At 48.5% G+C, this 21,801-nt stretch overlaps 4 protein-coding genes across 4 annotated transcripts; 2 read left to right on the top strand and 2 right to left on the bottom strand.

The window, feature by feature from the left end:
• Positions 1-2,134: 2,134 nt before the first annotated feature.
• Positions 2,135-2,909, bottom strand: F5147DRAFT_620882 (uncharacterized protein; the record flags this gene model as incomplete). The annotated part of the gene is made up of 2 exons (XM_041432617.1): positions 2,510-2,909; positions 2,135-2,445 (listed from the first exon to the last, which is right to left on the bottom strand). Coding segments are annotated over exons 1-2 (576 nt in total), but the record flags the coding sequence as incomplete, so codon positions are not given.
• Positions 2,910-3,238: 329 nt separating this feature from the next.
• On the top strand, positions 3,239-3,811 carry F5147DRAFT_726806 (uncharacterized protein; the record flags this gene model as incomplete). Its single annotated transcript, XM_041439205.1, has 3 exons — positions 3,239-3,717; positions 3,747-3,750; positions 3,772-3,811. The coding sequence occupies one exon, from the start codon at positions 3,239-3,241 to the stop codon at positions 3,542-3,544; it is 306 nt and encodes a 101-aa protein (XP_041285588.1). The 3' UTR covers positions 3,545-3,717; positions 3,747-3,750; positions 3,772-3,811.
• F5147DRAFT_789387 (uncharacterized protein) lies at positions 3,776-4,842 on the bottom strand (the record flags this gene model as incomplete). The annotated part of the gene is made up of 4 exons (XM_041443018.1): positions 3,776-3,986; positions 4,036-4,182; positions 4,407-4,696; positions 4,753-4,842. The coding sequence occupies 4 exons, from the start codon at positions 4,840-4,842 to the stop codon at positions 3,776-3,778; spliced, it is 738 nt and encodes a 245-aa protein (XP_041285587.1).
• A 14,517-nt stretch (positions 4,843-19,359) lies between these two features.
• On the top strand, positions 19,360-21,724 carry F5147DRAFT_658678 (uncharacterized protein; the record flags this gene model as incomplete). Its single annotated transcript, XM_041434477.1, has 4 exons — positions 19,360-19,731; positions 19,778-20,801; positions 20,857-21,005; positions 21,065-21,724. 4 exons carry the CDS (start codon positions 19,360-19,362, stop codon positions 21,722-21,724), a joined length of 2,205 nt encoding a protein of 734 aa, XP_041285586.1.
• Positions 21,725-21,801: the final 77 nt, after the last annotated feature.

The raw sequence follows: 21,801 nt of genomic DNA, 5'->3' as shown, positions 1-21,801 counted from the left end.
AATTTGCTTGGATACATCAAAGAGATTGTGATTTTACAAACATAACCGCCTTTTTTCTTACTTCCTTGCGCTGATGGCGCACTGCATGTTGGACTGCGGTGCGCCATGCAAAGTGATCGTGTGCAAAAGGAATGGGCAACACGAGATGGGAGGTATCGCGCCTGGCAACACGCAAATGCCAAAAATACAATTAGATATGGTGCATGAAGTTGAAAGGGTGAATGATGATATCGCTGACGTACTACTCATCTAGTGGATTACTTTATCCCTAGGTTACTAGTAGTACCAACCGATGTGAGGAACTTACAACGATTCAGAAAAGATCCGCGTACGTTCGAAGATTGAAACCATTCTCGGTGCGAGCCTCTACTGGGATCGATGCATCCACGTCGCACGACTCAGTCAACGCCAGTATCAACTTCAAGTTGAATGAGTTGAATGGTGGTCCCATCGTATTTTTATCGTAACGCCGCGTACGCGCCAATTCTCGATGACGCCCGACACCGTTTTGGTTCGACCTAAGCTTTGGTTCGACTGAGACACTGTCAGATCTGACATGAGTTAGCGAGCGTTGTTTTAAATTCGAGGCTGTTCAACGTGTTTGCTAGGGCGAGCCTGCCCGCTCTCGAAATCTCATATTCTCCGAACAATAACAGCGGTCATGAAAGCTTGCCCATAAACGTTTTCAAAGAAAGCAGAGAGCAGCGGTAGAAAATGACGATCACATTCAACCGGATGGTTCACTGATGCAAATTCACCCAATACTTCGGGCATAGACTTCGTGATGGAAGTCGCACGCAGTTCGAGGAAATGGTGGGAAATAGCGGCGACGAAGTTGGGATTGGTGCGACGGACGACACGCGAACCTGGAACATGTGAGATACTCTCGGATAAAGCAGAGGAAATACTCTACAGCGCCCAAGTGAAATTTGATCGTCTCTTTAGAAGAAAAAAGTCAGGGGGGATACCGTACCAACGGGCGAGCCAAATAAAGAGCTTGGTGAGAACTATGGGAGAGTTGACGCATGATGGAACAGTGGTGATAACCTGCGCTCTCGAAAACACCAAGCGACAGCGAGAGAGATACATCAGAGGACGTGGCAACAATGCGGACACCGTCGAACGATACGCATCCTGTGAACGGGTTTCTACACACCAAGCAGGAGTGGTGATGGGAAATGAGAGACTTCAGCAAGCAGGCACAGAAGGTCTGAGCAGTAGCAAAAATCGTGTGATGATATTGGGGACAATAAAGTGCATCGTAATATTCAGAGTAATCACAAATATCGTGAACAGTGGCAGGGGGACAAATGTCCTCGTCCACCACACGAGAGACGCGCGAAGGCGCCTTGTTCAAGAATGTCCTAGAGAACAGAAAGTGAATGGGTGATCAGCAGGAAGGTGAATGACTTACATCATCATGGGGGTATAGAGCGCCGAGGGAGAGAGCTTTTAAAGCCAAGGGCGAAGGTTTCAGATGACAGTAAGATATGACCACGCCGGTGAAGATGACACAGACAGATGACATGAACGCAAGCTGACATAATGTTTGCCACAGGATTTTTTGTAGAGAAAAAGATATTTCTTGCAAACACTTGTCGTCGGGAATTGGAGATCTATGTATATCAATTCGTCAGAACAAACGCACGTACTATATTTGACGGTTTTGGGACGACAGAACTATACTACAATGAATGATCTATGTAACTTAATCCGTCCATTCCATGATTCAGAGTAGCTGACGCAGGTAGCGAAACACGAAAGACAATATGTAGTGTAACGACCACTATAAAGGTAAAGTATAATATGCTGAGCTCAACCCACGCCATGGTACCTGTGAATTTATAAATCATCCATATCCGATACAGTTTCCTCGGCATTTATCTGCTCGGATGTTCCTTTCCTCAATCCCCGCTGAACAAGGAGATTACGGTTGAAGCGATTGGAGGTAAGTGCCAGGAGCACCTCAAAACATTCTACAATGAGAATCCAAAAAGACCGATTTGTGTCCGATTCAGAAGTTTCGAGGTCCGTGGGTAGACGACTGAAAGGATTCACCAGAAAGGCTGACTTCTTCTCGCCACACGCAATAGCGTCTAAAGTCGCCCACTGGTCGAGAGGGCGCAATCCCTGCGATAGAAGGACTCCCTGCCTATAACGCAAGAAAATCCAGGCGAAAACCCACATAAACGACTCTAGATCGTGGCGATATAGGTGTTTCACTTTGCCTTCTTGACCCTCTTTGGTGAGAAGGTCGAGCGCCATGAACGGTACCGTGACCGTACGCTCATTTCCCTGAGGACCCAATGCATTCGCCAACGAGGATAGATCGTAGTCGTTTAAGACACCGATCAGTCTACCGTCTTTCCTGTACCACATCAAGTTTCCAGGGCTGATATCTCGATGATAAACACCTTCCTTCCACAAAGTGAGGTGGCCTGTAGGCTATGTCAACGAAGAGCCACATAAGCTGAATCAAACACGTACATAGGATACACTGACGTCAGACGTCGAAAAGATCCTTGCCGTAGAGCTTCGTGATGGGGTGGAGCTTGCGGAACACAAGAATGTAGAGCACGCGACCTCCCGTAGTGGGTTCAGGAACACCAAGCGCTTCTCGAATGGCGGACGTGGGATTCGTGAACTTGTGGTGCCAGAGCAGCTGGGGAATATGCTCTTCGACGGTCGGGTGCCTCTTAGCGATCTCCTCAACCTTTTTCAGGATCTCCGGCTCGCTGATGCGACTCGCCTCTCCCCAAAATATCTTGGCCACCATTCCATCCTCGAAGTTACCATATTTCTTAGTGAGCGCTTCGCTAGTGACGGGGACCACGTTGGTCGCCCGTCCTTGTAGTCCGTAGTGCGTCACTCTTTCGTCGTGGCTGGTGTTGAAGCAACAGATCCACCGTTCCAAGATCTTCGTCCTTGATTTTGAATTCGTGGCATTGCTTCCCGTCAACTTCAACTGGGAGGAAGTCCTTGTTTCGGCCCCAATCGTGAACCTTGAAGCGTTGTAACGCATATAACAGCGCCATGAATCGTGGGAGATCTTGGATGAAGCTGATGCCCCGTTTCGGAAGACTGTGCAGCAGTGAGGCTGAAAGATTGATCTGCTGCTCGGTTCATCTTGGATACAAAAATCAAATCACTTGCGGGTGGTATCGGACGCAGGTTGTGCTGCTGGGGTCTGCGAAGGGCCTGGCGTAGGCACTTCAGCCTTGAGATGATCCACCGGCAGATGTTCTGGTTTAGTATGGATATAGCCTGTCACCGTAGGCGGCGACTTAATCTCTTTCGTCCTCTTTCTCTTGAACTCGAAGCAAGCCAAAACATCTTTCCAGAGAAGATTTTTTGGCTTTGGCTTTGCGTTCTTGACCATGTGATCCTTGCGCTTCTGACCGTCCTTTATATCGTCCTTCTGGTCATCCTTCTGGGCGGCCTTCCGTTTGTCTTTGTGTTTGCCCGTCTTGCTGCCGTTATCATCCTGGAAGCATGCGCATGCGCTCTTCAAAGGAAGGATGACAATGTCGGGCTTCTGGATTGATCTCGCCATCTGGTGGTTTGATATATGGGCATGTCGTTCTGCTGGAAGATCATGTCCACGGTGGAGACAGGAGCGCGCATCCCGTCAATCTTGATCTCTTCAAGACAAGCGAGCGCAATGTTCGTTGCGTCAATAAAAGGGCCGTAGAAGTCGTTTTCTACTCCTGGACGTACGCTTGCAATCGTTGTAAGCGTAGAAAGGTGTATTAATCGAAAGAGCGCTTACTATTTTTCAAGGCTGTCTCGATGCCCGAAGAGAATATGCCTCGACTTGTCCATTGCAAACCGGAAGAAATCCCTTCAGGCGCTTTTGCAGGAGCTCGGGCTGTTTCGTCTCCGGCGCGCAAGACGCGCGCTGTAGGAAGGCTTGCAGCATGGCATCTGCCTTGCACTGCTTTGCCTGCTCGATGTCCCGCTGAATCCATAGCCGGACCTCCTTAACCCTTCATGGAACGTCACGTGCTACTCCATAAGAACAAGAAAGGTACGTACTGGACTCCGACCAAGCTGATGTTCTCGCTGACGACCAAAGCCCCACGGCTGTTTGGGTTGGACTCTAGTTTACTACCACCTTGATTTGATGCATTGGCGCGTTGCGGAGTAGACAATGTGCCTGTCTCGCCAGCAGGGGACATGACGCTAAGTGTTCAATGATTGCGCTGACCGAGTATTGTGAGCAGAGCTAGTGAGGGAGAGAAAACTAAGAGGATAAGGCTTCCTGCTTGCCTTATATACGGTCGACGAATGTGGCGCAAATGTGGTGGACCATCGATCATTGATGATTGATTTGATGTGGATTGATGTGGTGGTTGTGGACCTACAATTTAATTCGTGACTCCGACGACGCGTTCCCATCAACACACGCACGTGACCTTGACTTATTTCTCGAATCACCAAGACTACCGACTACGAGCCAGGACTCCTGCCACTGCGCCAGGACCCCTGCCACTCCCGTCCTGTCCTGCCAGAGCGCCCCGCTCCAAAGGTTAGCTGCCTTTTGTATATCTTCCTTCCTTTCTTTCTTCTCATCCTCGTCATCAGTATCAAGCTCTGACATTTGATCTGACATATACTCTGGCTGCAAGAGTTCGGATGGATTGATGTGGTCCTGTGTGATATATTCCTCTACAGCCTTCTCGCGATCCTCAGCAAGCTAAGTTTCATTTCGGATATTGAGATCCTTGAACTGACACATCGTTCTTTCCAGACTATGTTCGCAGCATGGGAGAAGATTGCTGAGTTCGCCTCATGGGATGCACCTGCCTGGAAGTCGAATATCATCTTTGGTGGATCGGACATCGCGTCGTCACCTCCATCACTACCAATCTCACTTGCAATGAAGTCCAGTGAGATCGTAAATTTTCTTGTGCAAACACTCCTAATGCATATCGGTGACGGTGGATTAAATAAAAGAGACAACCACTGCTCATATCTGTAGCTCCGAACGAGCAGTCGGTTGTGCTGCAGTAAGCCTCGCCTTTGCGACATTCAGAATATATGCGGGCTCCTCAAGGGCTCCTTGGATGTCTTGTTTTTTTCCGCGCTTCCATCGAGGACAGGGCTGGTTTTCTTGTTCAGCATCAACATCTCCGTCAGTCGCAAGGCCCTCATTGATATTCTGATGCTTGCTTGCTGACACGTCCTTTTCGATCCCTTCCATCCTTCGAGCAAGGTATTGCATCGACGACAAAAGTTCCAGGTTTTTCTGGATCACTGGCACTGGAGGCACTGGCAGAGGAGGTGGGGGAGGAAGCAGAATCCCCTGCATCTGGCTGAAAACGGCTACCAGCGCCTTGGGAGTGAGCAACGATAGATGGTGCTGTACCATGGTCAGTCCCACCGGTTGATTCATATCTGATGGTCCCGATGATAGCATTTGTTGATTGAAGTTGTCCGCTGGAGGGGGAGCCTGACGCTGAGCGACCACCGGACGACACATGGTGATAGCGGTAGCTTGGGCAAGGGCACAAGGGACGGTAGGCACGAGGCTTCGGAATAGGCTGGACCGTCTGTTTTTGATTAAAGAAGCTACAATTTATTAACGTTTTCATGAAACATTCCTCTGCCTCATCTGGTATTAATATTGCATGCGGCCATGGATGAAAGGAAGCTCTACTACGCTCCTCCGAGGTCCAAACCAGGAAGACCGAGTTCATCCTACTGTATATTGTGTGCGCAGAGCGTGGGTAACGAAGGCTCTGCAGACTCACTACAGATATTCTCGGCCATGATAGCAAAGTGCCCACCATCACTGCGGTTACGTTCCTGGAAAACTTCCGCCCTGTGATAGCAGGTGACAACTTGCAGGTGTTCACTGTTTTGGGGCTGTCTAGGCTACGAGCTGGACTATACGGCATTTCCACACACCCCCAACTCACCCTCAACCTCCAACCCCCCAACACCCATCATCCCCCTTCGCCAATAAAACCACCACCATGTCCACACCAACCCTGTATCACCCTTTGGAGCCTCGGAAACGCCCGTTTTGCCATTCCTGACAGGTACCGTCCTGGAACCACCATTACTCTCCTCTCACCTGGATCAAATTTTCCCTGCCTTCAGCACGACGCTGACCTGCGGGGAGGCATTGACCCCATCACCATCCACTTTGACATTGGCTATGACTCACCCTTTGTACCCCCTCATATCGGACAACATGCTAATAATGCGGACTGCGAGGGAAGCAGCTCGCGCAAAGGTTAAAGCACGTATTTCCAAGAAGTACAGGTAGCAGGATGATCTCTGGAGGGGCTATGTGACAAATAAACTGGTGACATAATGACTGGTGACTAATGGACTGGTCCGGACCAATCACCGACAGCCTACAGTCTGAAACTGCCACGTGTGAGACAAAGTATCATGCAAAAAAGCACCGAGTATCGACTGAATTGTGCATGTACTTTTCTTTTTAACTCTAGTTAAAGCACCTTCCGCTCGAGATATGGCTTGCTTGACCGACTGTTGGGAAAGACGGCAAAATTTTCAATGACGTGGATCTTTCGCTTGAATTGATGTAAATACAGGTGCGCAATCAGCTCTTGTTCATCCCGTCAATGTTTATTCTTCCAGGCCATAGTAATACGACGTATATGAGGAATTTCCTCTGAGTGTTCTGATACTTTCTGGTCACAAAACTAGACATTTCCTCAACCGCAGACATAGGAGCATTTGTATGCGATTAAAAGCTGGAATGGTTTATTATCTTGTAGAACAGGGTCTACTTAATTATGTGAGGAAGCTGATTTGAACATCAAAATTTATCTCTACATTGAGCGTGGGTTCTCGGGGCTGTAGGAACAAAGTAGAAACCTATGATTATGACAGCATGGTGGTGGCTAAATCACATGCCTTGTACAAGTTTAATGTATAGACACAGTGAGCTTATCCGCCGCCTTCCCTCGCGACCACCCTGGCCTGTTCCTGGCCTTCGTATGCTTCATCATCGCCTCCTGGTCATCAGGATCGACCGAGGCAAGGTGAGCCTCTACACCAACCCTATCGTAATGCGAAAATTCCCCACAAGGGCAAACAAACTTGAAGTCCGGTTCACGGTATATTCGAATCCCGCGCCCTACCGGCGCTTCAGTAGCAGTGAAGCTGAAGATGTGCCAATAGTCATCACCAGAACTGCTTTCCAGTGACTTTGCGTTCATGAAATGAGCGCGTCGCTCAGAATCGGATCCAAAAATGTCGACATCACACTTTGGGCAGTGTACTCGACGGACGTTGGCTTGGCGCGCCTGGTGAAGAGAGACATACATAAATTGATGTCAGTGGAACGGTATAAGATGTGGAGAAGAGCGTAGGATACCTTCGAATTGGCAGGCTTACTATCGTCGTGGAAAGCCAAACTAGCAGCATCTTCTTGGTCATCAGAGCCACCCCCAGCGCTTGTTGAGGCAGCGATTCTCATCCTTTTCAAAGGACGTTCTTCAGAAAGTCCTTTATCTGGGTGGAATTTCAGACCAGCAATATCTTCTTGGCTGTCCAAGTCATCCAGATCGCCTGCTGAGGAAATGACTCTCGTCCTTTTCAAAGGGCGTTCTTCTGCTTGGTTCTGTTGCTTCAAAGGTTGCCGCAGTCGAAGTAGGACTTCCGGAGGAGCAGCTATTGACGGCAGTAATGCTTGGGCGATTGATGATATGGTGTCGTTCAGCTTGGCCAAGGAGCGCTCCATGCTACAAAGACGATCCTCAAGATTGTGATAGCTATCCAGAGATAGCGGGTCAGAAATGGTGACTGCAGGAGGGGTCTTCCACAACAATGACAGAGTCTTCTTAGAGGAAGACCGTTGTCGGGCGTACGATGCCTGGAGGGAAAGGGCCGCTTTTTCATCAGGGACATCCCCTCCAAAGCCCAGTAGTTCCTGCCAAAGGTCGCAAAATGACATGGTTCGGTGAGCCATTGAGTTGGTGAGTTGAGGGTGATCTTGGTGTGCTCTGGCATACATGCGATCGCCGGTCTCTTGACTGTGACCAAGCTGAGCATGTAAGACATCGTCATTTCTGGGCGACAGAATGTGAGAAATTTGATAATGTTCCGCAATACCAGGTAGAATATGTCTCAACGAGCTCATATTGAGGCTGATTTTTCCAGGAAGGTGTTTGGCAGTCAACTTCTGGAGTATGCGCGAAAGTCGTTCCGATGTCCATCGCTGGCCCATGCTGGATAATAGGTAGCAGTGATGATGAGGGTCGACATCCTCGGGAGCAAGAACTTGATCGATAGCCCAAGCGCTGATGCTAGCAACAGATGCTTGAAAACGCCTCAGGACAGCTTCTAAAGGGCGAGCAAAAAAATGCAACGTCAATTTGTCGTTACCTGAGTTCCGAGAAGACTTGCTGTAATCTCCAATGCACGCGAGGCGATGAAAAAGATACATGATGTTTCGCCCTCGAAAGCTGGTGTCGACAATCTTAGCGCGAATTTCTTCTGAACCTCGCTTTGGCATCCCTGGTATTTGATGCAATAGGAAGTAAAGGTGCTCCTTGAACTCTTCTACCTGCCACAGGTATTCCTCCCATGCCCCCTTGCGCGGCAAAGGATTTCCACTTGAATCGATACTAAAGTACTTTTTGCAAAGCTTATCGTCGTCCATCATAAACTTCACCGGATTCCAGGCGGCCTGCATCTCTGAAACCAGGACTCCATGGCCAATGACATGCTTGTGAGGCTGATCTACGACGTCTTCCGGATTCTTGAGATGCTGCAGTACAGCATCACCGGCGCCAAAGAGAAGGTCCCGGTCCAGTATGCGAGTCATCTCTCTGTAAACGCTGTGATACATGCTGGTCATGGAGGTGACGGAGAGGGGTTTCCCGTCGAATGTGAAGTCAGGGCCATCAAATGTGGTAAACTGAAGTCGTGGGAGAGCAATATGACCTCTGCATAGGGCATAGCACAGGCGTGAATATCGTCGGACGGAGCAAAACGGGGTTCGCATGCCGGGCTCCATCCACTGCTTCATGGAACTCATGAATGTTCTACGTGTATGAAATATTCAGCGATCGATCATGCAAGATGGAAATGCACCTTACTGGTATGGGTCGGAGGTTTTCATGACCTCAGTCAGGATGGAAAACATAGCAGCATAAATTAACTTTGCCAGGTGACTGGAGATGAGATGCGGCGGAACAAAACGTCCTTGCGCATCAACGCTGGTAGACATGATGAAGGAGTCTATCAAATAGTGAAGAGGACCGTGTAAGTCATGGTTGGTGTTGGTTGTGAAGACGGAAAGAATGACAGAATGATAGGCATCCATAAGCCAAGCTTCCGACGAACTCGGATCGGTACAGCGCTCCCTCAGCGCCTTAGCATGCTGAATCTGGACACCGTTCAATACTATGGGATAGGCAGCCTGATTGTCCGATAAATCCAGGTCTACCGGCTCCTCAGGGGCCTCTTCTTCCACAGATGTATCGCCTTCCGGCCATAAGATATCCTCATCTACCTCATCAACAAAGTCCATATCCACCCAATCCTGAGGGGGGTGCATGACGTCATCATCGTCCTCGCCATCATCGTCTACCTCTTCCTCAACATTTTCATCTATTGGGTGAGCGTCTGTGGCATCAGACCTATCCACAGTCCCCCCTATGGATGCAGATTGAGAGGACACAGCACGCAAGATCATCATGACCAGCCGATCACAATGGAGCCCATAAGTCTCAACAGAATCTTTTTCCTGCAATATTTGGAATGGGCGACTTCAGATCCTGTTAGCAATTCTGGGTACTGTATGGCTAGCCTAAAATCTTACTATCGAGGCCGCCAGCTGGTGAGAGCATCCAATAGAGTAGGTTCCATATCTGAAGTGGAAGAGATGGTGGAAAGATATGCCTTGCCCAACCCCTTTATGCGAACCAGGTCATGGATATCCGGTATTTCGACCTTGGAGTTTGACATAGCACGTAACCCAGGCAGGGAGTATCCTTCGGTTGCCTGAGCCCATCCAGCAGCGGTCAAAAATGGTGATAGGTCACCAGGATCTGATGTCTTCGACATATCTCCGTCTATAAAAGCTCCGTCAATGTACCGGGCTGGCAGTGTTGAGTAGAACTTGGTAAAGAGATGGTCTGGGCCGACGCTCTGCAGCATGACATGCACGACGAAGAACTGTGCCTTGGAAAAGAGACGCTGCACAAAAACACATTGGTCGTGCTTACTAGCGCAATGCCCCTTACCAGGATGTAACCGTTTGCTATGAGTTAAAACTGTTCCAAGGGCCGCAGCAACGTAAGGGCAATGGCCGCATCTGTAACCTTGTACAGGCTCGAGCAGCCAAGGTAGTGGAGGAAGAAGGCGCTGTGGTAGGACTACCGTCTGCTGATTTGATAGCGCGGCCTGAAGTCTGTCGCACGCTTGAGTCACCGCGGCATCAACCAATGATCGTTTGATGGATTGCGGGAGAAGCGATCTATGGTTATTAAATATGTGTCCTGAGAGATGATCTGCCCAGACCGCAAACCGACATCGCTCGCAGACAAAAAGCTTGAGGTCAGGTTGAAAGCTTGTCATCAGGGACATTCCTGTAAACTCTTCAACCTGGACAATGTGGCACAGGGGATCATCACGGTCTACCTGCGGTGTTGGGATTTCCACCGTCGATGAGCTGGGAGGAAGGACGGTTGAGATAGGCAGGGTAGCACGCTGCTGCAGGGCTGATTCGGATCCCTCAGGGTCACCAGGAAGATCCAAATCGTAAGTTCCATCTAGAGGACTGCAATTCATCTCGTTGTCGGCCGTGCGCTGTCGCCGTGTAATAGGGCTGGGATTAACCCCCATGATGTGCTGCAGACACCGCTCGGATACAGCCTCGACGTTGCTACGATGCAGTTGCCTTGTCGTGGATGCCGTCGTTAACGTCGGCGTCATCGTTATCACCATTGTCGGTAGTGCTGGTGCTGGTTCTGGTGCTGGTGTTATGGTAGCGTCGTCTTTAGATCGCATCTCCTGGGGTGTATCATCTTCGCTACTAGTTTGTCCCATTTCGCCCTGAGCCACATTCAACACACCATCCTAACTACAAGCATCGCAAGGCATAGGACTTACCGTATCTTCACCACAGGTTGAGCTTACGGTGGTAGGTTGAGCACCTAGGGCATCTACCTGGGTCTTGCAGGAGGAAATTTCAGCCAAATCCACACCCACAGACTTAATACTCTGAAGGAAATGTAAATTTGACAGCCGGAAAAACACTGGAGATAAATGGCACATACAGATGTAGTGCCAGCTGCTTCCCTAGCACCATTCAGGGTATCTGCATAGTTTATTTCTATGTATTGACCCAACTCAGCTGGCCTGAACGAAACAGCATCTCCATAAACTGTCTGGGGTGTATGACCTGGAACAGGTCCAAAACTACACTTGTGTTTGCGAACGGGATCAATCTTTCCAGAGAACGGACATCCGTTATATCTAAAGGGACAGCAAAACTTCCCGCCCACGAACGCTACTGGAAAACCTTTGCATGTTTTAATAGCGAGAGGACACTGTTTAGAATGATCATCTTTGATTTTTCTGGCTGCTTGTGGGTCGGTTGGGATACCGTATGTAGTCTTGCAACTGCGACACGTCGTCTCTGACATGGCCTGTAAAAGCATTTTTAAGATACAACGGAGAAGAATCGTTGCACTAATTAGCACCTTGTATGATGGTTGAGGATTTGAAGTTATGGCCACGGTACACAACGAGGACAAAATTTACAGTAATCAAGAGTCCTGGTGGCAGTAACCTCGCGGGAGAGTACGCCACGCTGCTGTGTGTAAATGTAAATCTCAGACTATTTTCCACCTTCAAAAGCTTAGCCGGCTTCATCGATCCGGCAAAATTAGGGTCGAGCCTTCTTTCTTGACCTGCCGTATATAGTATCCCGACTGTTCCCGACATACACTCGGATGCATGGTTGTCGTTTTCCCTCAGTTTCTATCTCTGCTCACTTTAAGGCATATAAAAATTATGCTGTCTATGGCCGAAACCTTCCCTGCACCATGATGCTATCTAGGGCGCGCACACGTCTCATGTCACCAGTTAGGCTGAAAAACTGTCACCAGTAGTATGCTACTGGAGAGTGTCAGTTGTCCTGGTGCCGTGGCAGGTATTGGCTCGTAGTCGGTAGCCCCATGTTGCGTCTTAGAGCCGCAGCATCAGGTTTAGCCTTGAATTTCCCAGTACCCAATCCAATGCCGGGCGTGAGTTGTGAAGGACGCTGTGCCCCATCAGTTTACCTATCGTATTTACCGATATTGAGAGAGAGCTCAATTTGCGCAGAAAAAATGTGATCAAATGTGATCGAGTCTGCGAGTAATTTTGTTCAGCTGACAATTAAAATAAAATATCTGTCTATGCCTTGATGGGGAATTGGATGCGCATAAATTCTACGCTAGACTTCATTGCTCGGCTGGCTGACAAAGGCAAAAACTTCTTTCAACCTCCAACCATGTCCGCAAACTCTGCACAGAAATTTCCTCAACTCGTTCCTACTAAGAGAGGCCGAATGATGCCCTCTCAACTTCGCCAGCCAACACCTAATTTCCCAATGTGCGACTCCTGCATCTTAGGGAACATAAAATGCGTGGGCTTGACAAGGAGTGCATGCTACAGCTGCATAGAAGCGAGTGGTCGTTGCACCTTGATAAGTGAGTGGGCCTTTAACTCCACCTTGTCAAACCTCATCAACCCACCCTCACCTTTTACAGCGTATCATTCTGACTCGGAATCCGACTCCAACACAGAGACTGATGTAGCTGGTCCTGACTCCGATTCAGATGTTGAGGTAGTTGAAGCTATCCCAAGAAAGAAGATCAAACTTGAGGATGTGAAGGAGGTTGAAGGAATAACGGCGGAGTTGAGCTCGGCAGGTGATAAAGAAAATTCTGCCTGAGGTTTGAAACCCGTCTGCGCTATCGGTTATGTCCCTCGTCGCATCTTTAACTACTGCCCTTGTTACAACGATGTCACCAGTATAGTGTGAATGCCGACGTTCTCTTTTCTGGTTGTTGTATCATCTGCTACATCAATCTTAGAGCAAAGCTTCCTGACTCAGTTATGTATTTCTTGCATATGTGTTTCGACGCGTATTCTACTTGACACCAAGATTTGAGTTAAATAGATTCAAGGAATCAGGGAGTGAAAGTTTTCAAGCTTCTTGCCTTCATATGTTATGAAATGCCTGCCGGAAAGGAATCTGCATGTGTTGGCGGAGCAGAAATTGGTATCGATCAGACGTCAGTCTAGCGAATTAACTCTATCCTGATTACGCCTAGCACATCTAAAAACAAGTTGGGCGTCTAGATAGAACGGACTGCTTAAGTCCTATGGCACATAGGTAACGAGTAACGGTCGCCATCCTGAAACTCGCGTATAGAGCAGACGTCTGGTTCAGACCCATATACATCGAAGGATCCGACAGGTAACAGCGAGGATCCAAGGAATATCTGAAAGACCGCAAAAAGTGCAAAGGATCGCGCCGCTGAGTATCGCAAGGGCTATCAAATCGATAGCCATCAATACCCTCACCGCCCATACCGACCTCCTCCTTACAGACCTCCTATTCCAACGAACTTCTCACCGAACAGCACTGCACCTAGACACCCTCCCCACTCCCCACCTTCTCCATAAACGCCTGAAACACATCACCAAGCACTGCGATGTCAAAAGCCACCGCTCATCCCTACACAATCTACTCTCCGCGTTCAAGATACATCGAAACCCTTGACCCAATCCGCAGATCAAACGCAACGATACCAAACGTCCACAGAACTCACATTTCCCCCAGGAAGAAGCTGTCAATCGAAGAGCAGAAGGATTTCATGGACGTCATAAAGATCTACGGAGACGGTTCAGGGCACAATGGTGGAATAAGTGCAGCGGCCGCAGTACCCATACGGAAAGGCAAGGAGCCCCGCATGCTCAGATATCACATTCGACCCGATAAGTCACACTGGGTCTATGAAGCTGAAGTCGTCTGTCTAAATCTCGCTGTCAAATTATCAACGACAAAACCAGATGTCACTTACCCAGCGTCCATATTTGTCGGCAACCAAGCTCAATACAATCTGGTGAAGGCCATAAAATAAAACAAGGCGAATAACTAGTGGAAACTCTTCGCAGCATAATGAGATGTCTAGCCAAGCGCAGGATGGAACGAGTACGCAACTTTGGTCTAACGATTCGATGGGTTGTTGAGAGTCGTCACCAGTATTGTCACCGGTGTTGTCCGAGGTACTTACCGGTAGGGGGTGTTGTCCTGAGGTATCGGTTCTCCATTAGGTTGGATTAAGGTGTATTAATTTTCTCATAAGTAACAGGCAAAAATTGTGCGCTGCCGCTGGTCATGTGTGATGCGTGATGCTAAGGGAATCTTCCCCGCACTGAGCATCAGGACCTGGGCATTGAATAGCTTCGTCTGCAGGCTGTGATACGAGAGCTAAATGAAAATACGATGATCAGGCTAGACTCGTAACCAGTCTTTACTGAGTCCTGATGTTGAGCATGCAGAATAAACGAACGTCCACTGGTTTATATCTTCGTAAAGGAGAATATAAAGCAGGGGTAGGTGGTCCGTTAGCTAGCAGGAGGTGGGTCGCCTGCGCGATGGCACGGGACTATGCACGGGGAGTGGGTTGCATGCAGGAGCAGGATGAACATGAGCAGGGTTTTTTTGACATGCACTTGAAACTAGTCAACCGCAACCTATTTTTTTTGAATCGTTGTTTATTATCCGTTGGGGCGGTGCCCTATGGTGGACAAAACAGACAAGTATATGCTAGGCTTTTCGGCTATGAGTCATGTGATGTGCGACCGTTGTTCCAGGCAAAATGCGAGGACGGTTAGAGCCGGCTGAAGGCGTTAGGGTAGGGGATACAAGTGTGAAGTAGGTAGCAGTGAAACGCGCAAATGAGATCAACCAAGCGAAGTAGAGAGATTAGTAATTTGATCATGAAAGCGAAGCTTTCGCGGTGGTGGGGAGGGTCTGGCTCTGCCAGGCTGCGCTTGTGCGCGTGTCTGGGGGGAGCACTCAGAGTCCGGGTTATTGGGGATTGAAAAATGGAAATTTTGAAAGAACCGGACGCAGAGGGGACAGACCCTCAGAGCGTATTGTGGAGGAGACCGCAGAGAAGAAGAGAAACTGAGACCAAACCATACTTAGAGCATGGCTCGAGTCGAGAGCCTCTCCGAGGCGCAATAAATAAAGGAAGAATAGACTCAACCTGACGCTAGTGGTCAAGGAAAGCTCTCAATTTCCAGCGGCCCTGCGTCGCTACGATGTCATGGTGAACGCCTTCGAATAGAAGTTCCGTGGCCCGCGAAATGCATGTCTGGGCATGGTGGATGACCGACCTAAGAACCACGGGTGTACCAGTGGCAGTTACCATGCAGCCTTCAAAAGAGCACCGTATAAAGTCAAACGATGTCAGATGTATGTATGTGAGGTAGAGGGAGAGTGTTGTGATACCAGAAGTGGGAATGCAGACTGCGTGGCCTAGCTTGGCAAGGTATGAAGGCTAAGCTGGGTTTTGATGTAGCGGTTAGGATAAGAGGTTGCATCAGGTTGACGGGACTATGACAGAGACCTCGGCTGGGTCAAGATCTGACAGAGCTCATCTTGAGAAATACCTGCTTCAACAAGTTTGCGCAGCCGAATTGCTTGAGATGAGCATGCAGACCATGATGACAATGAAAAAGATGCTTACCTGTTGCAGAATTTATACACGTGCATGAAGGATGTATAGACAAGGGCGGTCATGGAGGTCTGTGAGGGTGGCCAGGGAGACTCACTACAGATTTGACATCCAAGTTTCTGGTAGTTTTGTCAGATGCGGACACATTCTGAACACTGTCGAGGGGTGATGCATGATTGATGGACGCTTCACGAGTAGGCGAGCCCGTGAGCCAACGACACTAGGGCTTTGTAAGCGCACGTGTCTTTGACACCTGTTGCACTTGCATAGATCACGTCCGTGCGCACCAACATATACTATGTGCGCAAATCTTCGAAAAAATTCTCAGATTCTTTCTGCCTCGTGCCTTCACCTTCCAGTTCTCAGCACGAGTCATTTGTCCACCCACCCACCCCCCTTTCTCTGTCGTTACACCAGCGTATTTTGGTGTGGTCTCATTTTCCTCTTCGCGGCTTTTTCTTCCCTCTTCTCGCAACTCGAGACTAACCTTTTCACGCTCAGAAGGTTTGGTTTTTTCTTTGCGCTCGGCCTGTTCTCAACTTCTCGTTGACTCCGAACACCGCGCTCAAAACCCTCCCAGATCGCGCCCACGGCCACGGTCTGGCAAAGCCAGACTCGGACCTTCCCCACCGACTAGTACGAAGGCGAAGCCTTTGTAGTCCAAACTCACATATCTCTTGACACCATCTTCACAGGCCATTACTTGTTCTCACTCACCCTTGTACATTCGCAAGTACAATCTCACAATCGATTTGTCAACCTCCCCCGAGACTAATCATTCTTCATTCAGTCATATCCAAGGCAGCGTCAATACAAAGCCAACAGTTCGAACAACTTGTATTTGGTTCTGCTTGTACACAAAGTCATGTGACATGATAGTCGGTCCATCAGCACCTCCAAGCGGAGTATGAAAGTTGTTGCTACTTGCTCACCGTCTGCAACAGCGCCAAGGACTTACTTCCACAGATATTAGGAGCCTTTTTGCTCCATAGCAGCAGCAAAACGGTGAGCTCACTGCTATGTCATACATTGATCTCAGCTGGCTCAAGTCCTTGCAATGCTAACCTCTTCACGAGTGCGCATGTGAACATGTTAACGGCGGGTGGTTCTTATGGCGCTGCGGTGTCCAAAGTTTGCACGAATTCTGCCGATTGTTTCAAATGTCTCAACTGAGAGATTACACCATCGCGTGGGTTGTGCTGTGCTGAGATCAGAGAATGTGCGCTCTACCGTTTTCCGGGTGCTCTAAATTGTCGTTGATCAGTGATGCGAGGGGGCGTCCTCCAGCATGCACCATCTTACTCTAGGGACGTTTATTTTCATGTTTTATTGAGTTATCAAAGCTAAGTTACATCTCTGCGAGTCTGGACTCTGGAGTTCTGCTGATTTTTGCCAACTTGAACACCATTGCGACCATTGACAATGATTGAAGCTTACGAGGGTGGATCAGACTTGGAGGTTCAGCGCTTCAGCAGCCAATCGGATGACGAATTGCAAGACACCATGAAGTACTCTTGTGAGGGAAATGACTTGGAACATGACGCTCTTCGTGAAAAGTGTGGGCTATTGCAACAGCCGCCGCCAATAGCTATGTATAGTAGTACGGTACTACTAGTACTAGACCAAAATTCCTCACAGTATCGAACCAGACAACCTACCACTACCACCTCTATATCGAGTCGCTAACGGCACACCTCTTCAACACCTGCCTCCGGATCTTCGAAGCTACTAGATGATGTACTGGTATGTTTTTTTGACAAATCTTAGCGTGCTGGGGCCTGTTCTTTTGGTCATGGGACACGGGGGTATGCGTCTCTGTGTCATCTACTGGCTCAACTCAAGCATCACGAACACCACACACTTCAGTCTCACGAATCGAAGTTCGCTCAATTTGCTACTCGAGGTAGGGTATTCCGACAAAGATCTGCTACAAGTGTTTCCTTTTTTAAGGATTTCATTCTTCCAGTTCTTCTATCAGCTTCGAATTCCGTCTTTCAAGGCATGCCTTCTCAAAACTCCATGTAAAAGTGCTCTTGGTTTTTTTTGTCTACTCTTGCTTCGATACAAATAACACCGACTGTCACCAGCTGGATTTAGTGTCACCAGCAGGTATCGAGGTCAATTCCATACTTAAAACAAGTTAGATAGACTGTGAGATAAAATTTATCTACTTGGTCTGAAGTGCTTGTTCAACACCTGTGGCATCCTTTGCGGATGTCTTTGATCAAGAGGTTTCTGTTGAGGCGGTTCAAATATCCACAAAAAATATTCTAAGTAAACACTTGCCTTCATTGCGCTGTACTCTGCCACCTTCTTGTACAAAGCCTGGCCAAGTGAAATAAGACAAGCAGCACTGCAATAAGCACCGTCAGTAATTTCAAAAAGCAGCCAAGTGACACATACGTTGGCGAGTGATGCTGTGAGCACCGTTCACACCCTCTGCACAAGAGGCAAGAGGGGAAGAAAGTAAAGGTGATGATTAGAGCGTGCAGTTAGCCATGTTTCACCTAAGTTCCAGCCAAGTCAGGTAAGTTGGAGCTAAGTGCTTGACTCACCAGGTAAAGGTGGTAAACCTGGTAAATGAGTAGATGCGTAAATCTGTGAACTTCGGGGCAGCGGGCTGCTGCGGTAATTTTTTTTTTTTTTTGAATCCTTGGTTATTGTCCTTTGGGGCTGCTGCGGTAATACTACTAGTAAGGACTGTACAGTTAGTCTAAAGTAAATTCGTCTAGATGAGGCACACAGTTACAATATACTGTCCCACATTTCACACAACGAGCAAACGGGCCGAGGTGAACTTAAGAAAGCTGTTGTGTCGACAACATGCGCAGATCAGTAAATATGTAAATCTCAACGAGATGAATTCTGCGTCTCGTGAATTATCAGCACACAATGAGCGAAGACAGCGCCAAGAGGTATTTTATCCTGGTGTCATCTGAATGCTCTTTTAGACTCTCGAGAAATGTAGAAAAATAGTAGCACAAAATCGACACCGCAACCATGATACCTGGGACACGATCAGGCGCATCATCGATTGCCTAGATGTTGATGGTGTTAGTGTGGATGAAACGGATTGGGGCGACACCGAAGGTAGTAAGGCGAGTAGGCCTTCCATGGCTCAATCCCAACATCATTCAATTACTCCATGCTGTAGAAATATATGCTCCAGCAATCCATGAGGAGAATTTGACCCTTCCACGTATCTTGGAGCAGGAACGCGCTGCTCAAAATTCCATTGTGGTTCAACGACTTCCACACTACTGGTATAACGACTACTGGTATAATTAAAAGCTAATTCGACCAGTGCCCGCGCTCTCCTGGAGGCTCGTAGGTCATCGATCATCCCAGTGTTGGAGCACTAAATATTGTTCTCAGAAACACCCACAAACTACAATGTATGTCTTCTTGATATCTGTTATCTTTATTGAGACCACCGAATACGAATTAGATGAATTTGTACCCCAGTGTGAATTACGGCAATGTCCGGCTGAGTTCCATTCACTATACAAGCCTTCAATGCTGTTCTTGGTTCTCTTTTTTCTCTCGTCGTCTACATTTCATACCTGTTTCGTCATACCTAGCATTGTACAACAAATAAAATCTATTCATGTTACCTCCACCCACTCTACAAATGTCTGCTGACTCGACCGACAGCACCCCTCCTGCACGAATAAGGACGCCTGAGCTGCTACCACAGACACCAACACGGTCTACCGCACAAGACTTACAGCCAGGTCTGCTTGTGGACGACACTCCGGTCAAACGCAGTTGCTCTACGATGCAACCCTACACAACTAATACACGCTGCCGAGATACTACCCTCAACGCCATGGGCAATGAGATAAGAGGACATCTCGTTGGTCCGATGCCAGTCGAACAATTTCTTGAGGAATTCCTGCCGCCTTCAACGATCCCGGATTATCAACCTTTAACTTCCTTCTCGGATGGCGCCTTCGAGAGCACACTCTCTGCTGCCCATGAGACGAAAGCTTACGAACCATTTGTAAGTGTTTCAACCATGATCGTTGCCAGCCTGACTCCTAGGGCAGATTAATACCATGACATCTTTTGCTCCTGGTCTATCGTTTATCGACACCCACAGCAATGCAGACACGACAAACTGTAAATTATTCCCTTTCCACGTCAAACCGGATATCTGCGTCTATGCCAATGAGTCCCCGCCACCCCGCGCTGGACAACCCCCCTGCGACATTTCTGCTACAGAAGTGGTCATCGAATTCAAGTGGGAACCACATCATAACCCATTCTACACACCCGCAAATGGTCCGGGTCCTACATCGCACTTTATATCTGAGACTGACAAGGCCATGGACACGCTGGGTCAAATAACAAGCTATGCTGCAGCTCAACTTGGCGCACAATATCGTACTCACGCATTCATGGTCCTGATCATCTTTGATCAAGCTTACATCCTAAGATGGGATAGGGAGGGAACTACCGTTTCTTCCGCCATTCATTACAATGAAGAACCACATTTGGCTGACTTCTTCCATCGTTACGGACAAGCATCGCCTGCATTGCGTGGCGTCGACACATCGGTAACGCCCGCTAGTGCAGAGGAGGCTCGCCTTGCAAGGTTGCAATTAGGCCTTCCCGCTACCAAGCGTATGCTGAAAACGACCGTCCCTGGTGTCGATAACTCTGATTCGATTACCTTGGTTTTCCCTGCACCTCTGCCAGTTGGTCAAACCCCTATAGGCCGATGTACACGCGCTTGTCCTGCGTACGATCTTGGCAATAAAAAAGTCGTCATGTTGAAGGACTCTTGGCGGGTCGCGATCGCTGACGTTCTACCAGAAGGCGAAACGTACAAACTATTAAAAAAGCACAATGTTTCCAACATCGCGTCGTGCATTGCATGCCATGACGTGCCCTCTATCCCTCAACAAGCCCCGCAGACTTACAAGTTTGCAGATGCCCCCTGGGCATGTTCGCACGACACGATCACTCCGCACATTCACTATCGCCTGGTTCTGAATATTGTGGGCAAGCAGCTGTGTGAATTTGAAAGTTCTCATCAGTTCGTCGCAGCCATTCGTGACGCATTAATTGGTAGGATTCTGTCGCCATCTTCTCCCCCAAAAGTATTATATTCATGTTGTTACAGCACACAAGGATGCATACAATAGTGCGGGCGTGTTACATCGAGACCTTAGTGCCGGAAACGTCGTTATCCACAAGGGCAAGGGGATCCTCATTGATTGGGACCTATCAAAATTGATCAGCATCAAAGGTGCTCGACAAGTAACCCGTACGGTTCGTTCATCCTATGCCTAAGCTTTTTAGTCCGTACTAAATCTGCTGTCGTCACCCAGGGAACCTGGCAATTCATGTCGGCTCACCTGGTCCAAAACAGAGACGCCAGACATGATGTCGAGGATGACCTGGAGTCCAGTCTCTACGTCGTTCTATGGATTGCCTTAATGTACACGGAGACTCACTTGACCCCCCCCGTCCGATCATTACTCGTGAAGGACGTCTTCGAAGTTAATGAATTGGAGGGAGTTGGATCAACTTCAAAATCGGCGTTCCTCAACTCAAGAATACAATTTTCGAAGGACGTATTTGTTGACCGCAAACCGCTCGATAGCCTTGTTCTCGCACTTGCAGAGCTCTTTGCGATTCGGTATACTTTGGTCGCTCGGGAGGAGCAGAAAGCTTATGTTACCCTATGCGAGTACATAGAAGGTTTAAGCCCAGACGCTGCTGAATTGGCCTCCCTCATAAATCTCTCGAAGGCACATCCTTGTTACAGGTTGAAGATGAACATGGAGGCTTTGAGGTCGCATGAGAAGATCATAGAAGTTTATGATCTCCACCTCGGATTGGACGGCTGGGTTAAAGATCCTCCTGTAGCGCAAACTATCACCTCCTACGATAATCACCACGTAAAACGGCGCACCTTCACGAAGTCACAATGTGGTTCATGGGTAGAACTCACAACATCCAGCAAGAGACGTAGGGTTGAGGGGTAACCAAGGCATACGGACATGGTCATATTACCTGCGCTTGGCTCAGTAGTTACTTTGTGGAGTCACCAGCCTATTGTGTC

This window comes from Suillus discolor (genome assembly GCF_016758755.1).
Source record: "Suillus discolor strain FC423 chromosome Unknown F5147scaffold_120, whole genome shotgun sequence".
Lineage (NCBI taxonomy): Eukaryota > Fungi > Basidiomycota > Agaricomycetes > Boletales > Suillaceae > Suillus > Suillus discolor.
This window is presented reverse-complemented; position numbering and strand designations above follow the sequence as displayed.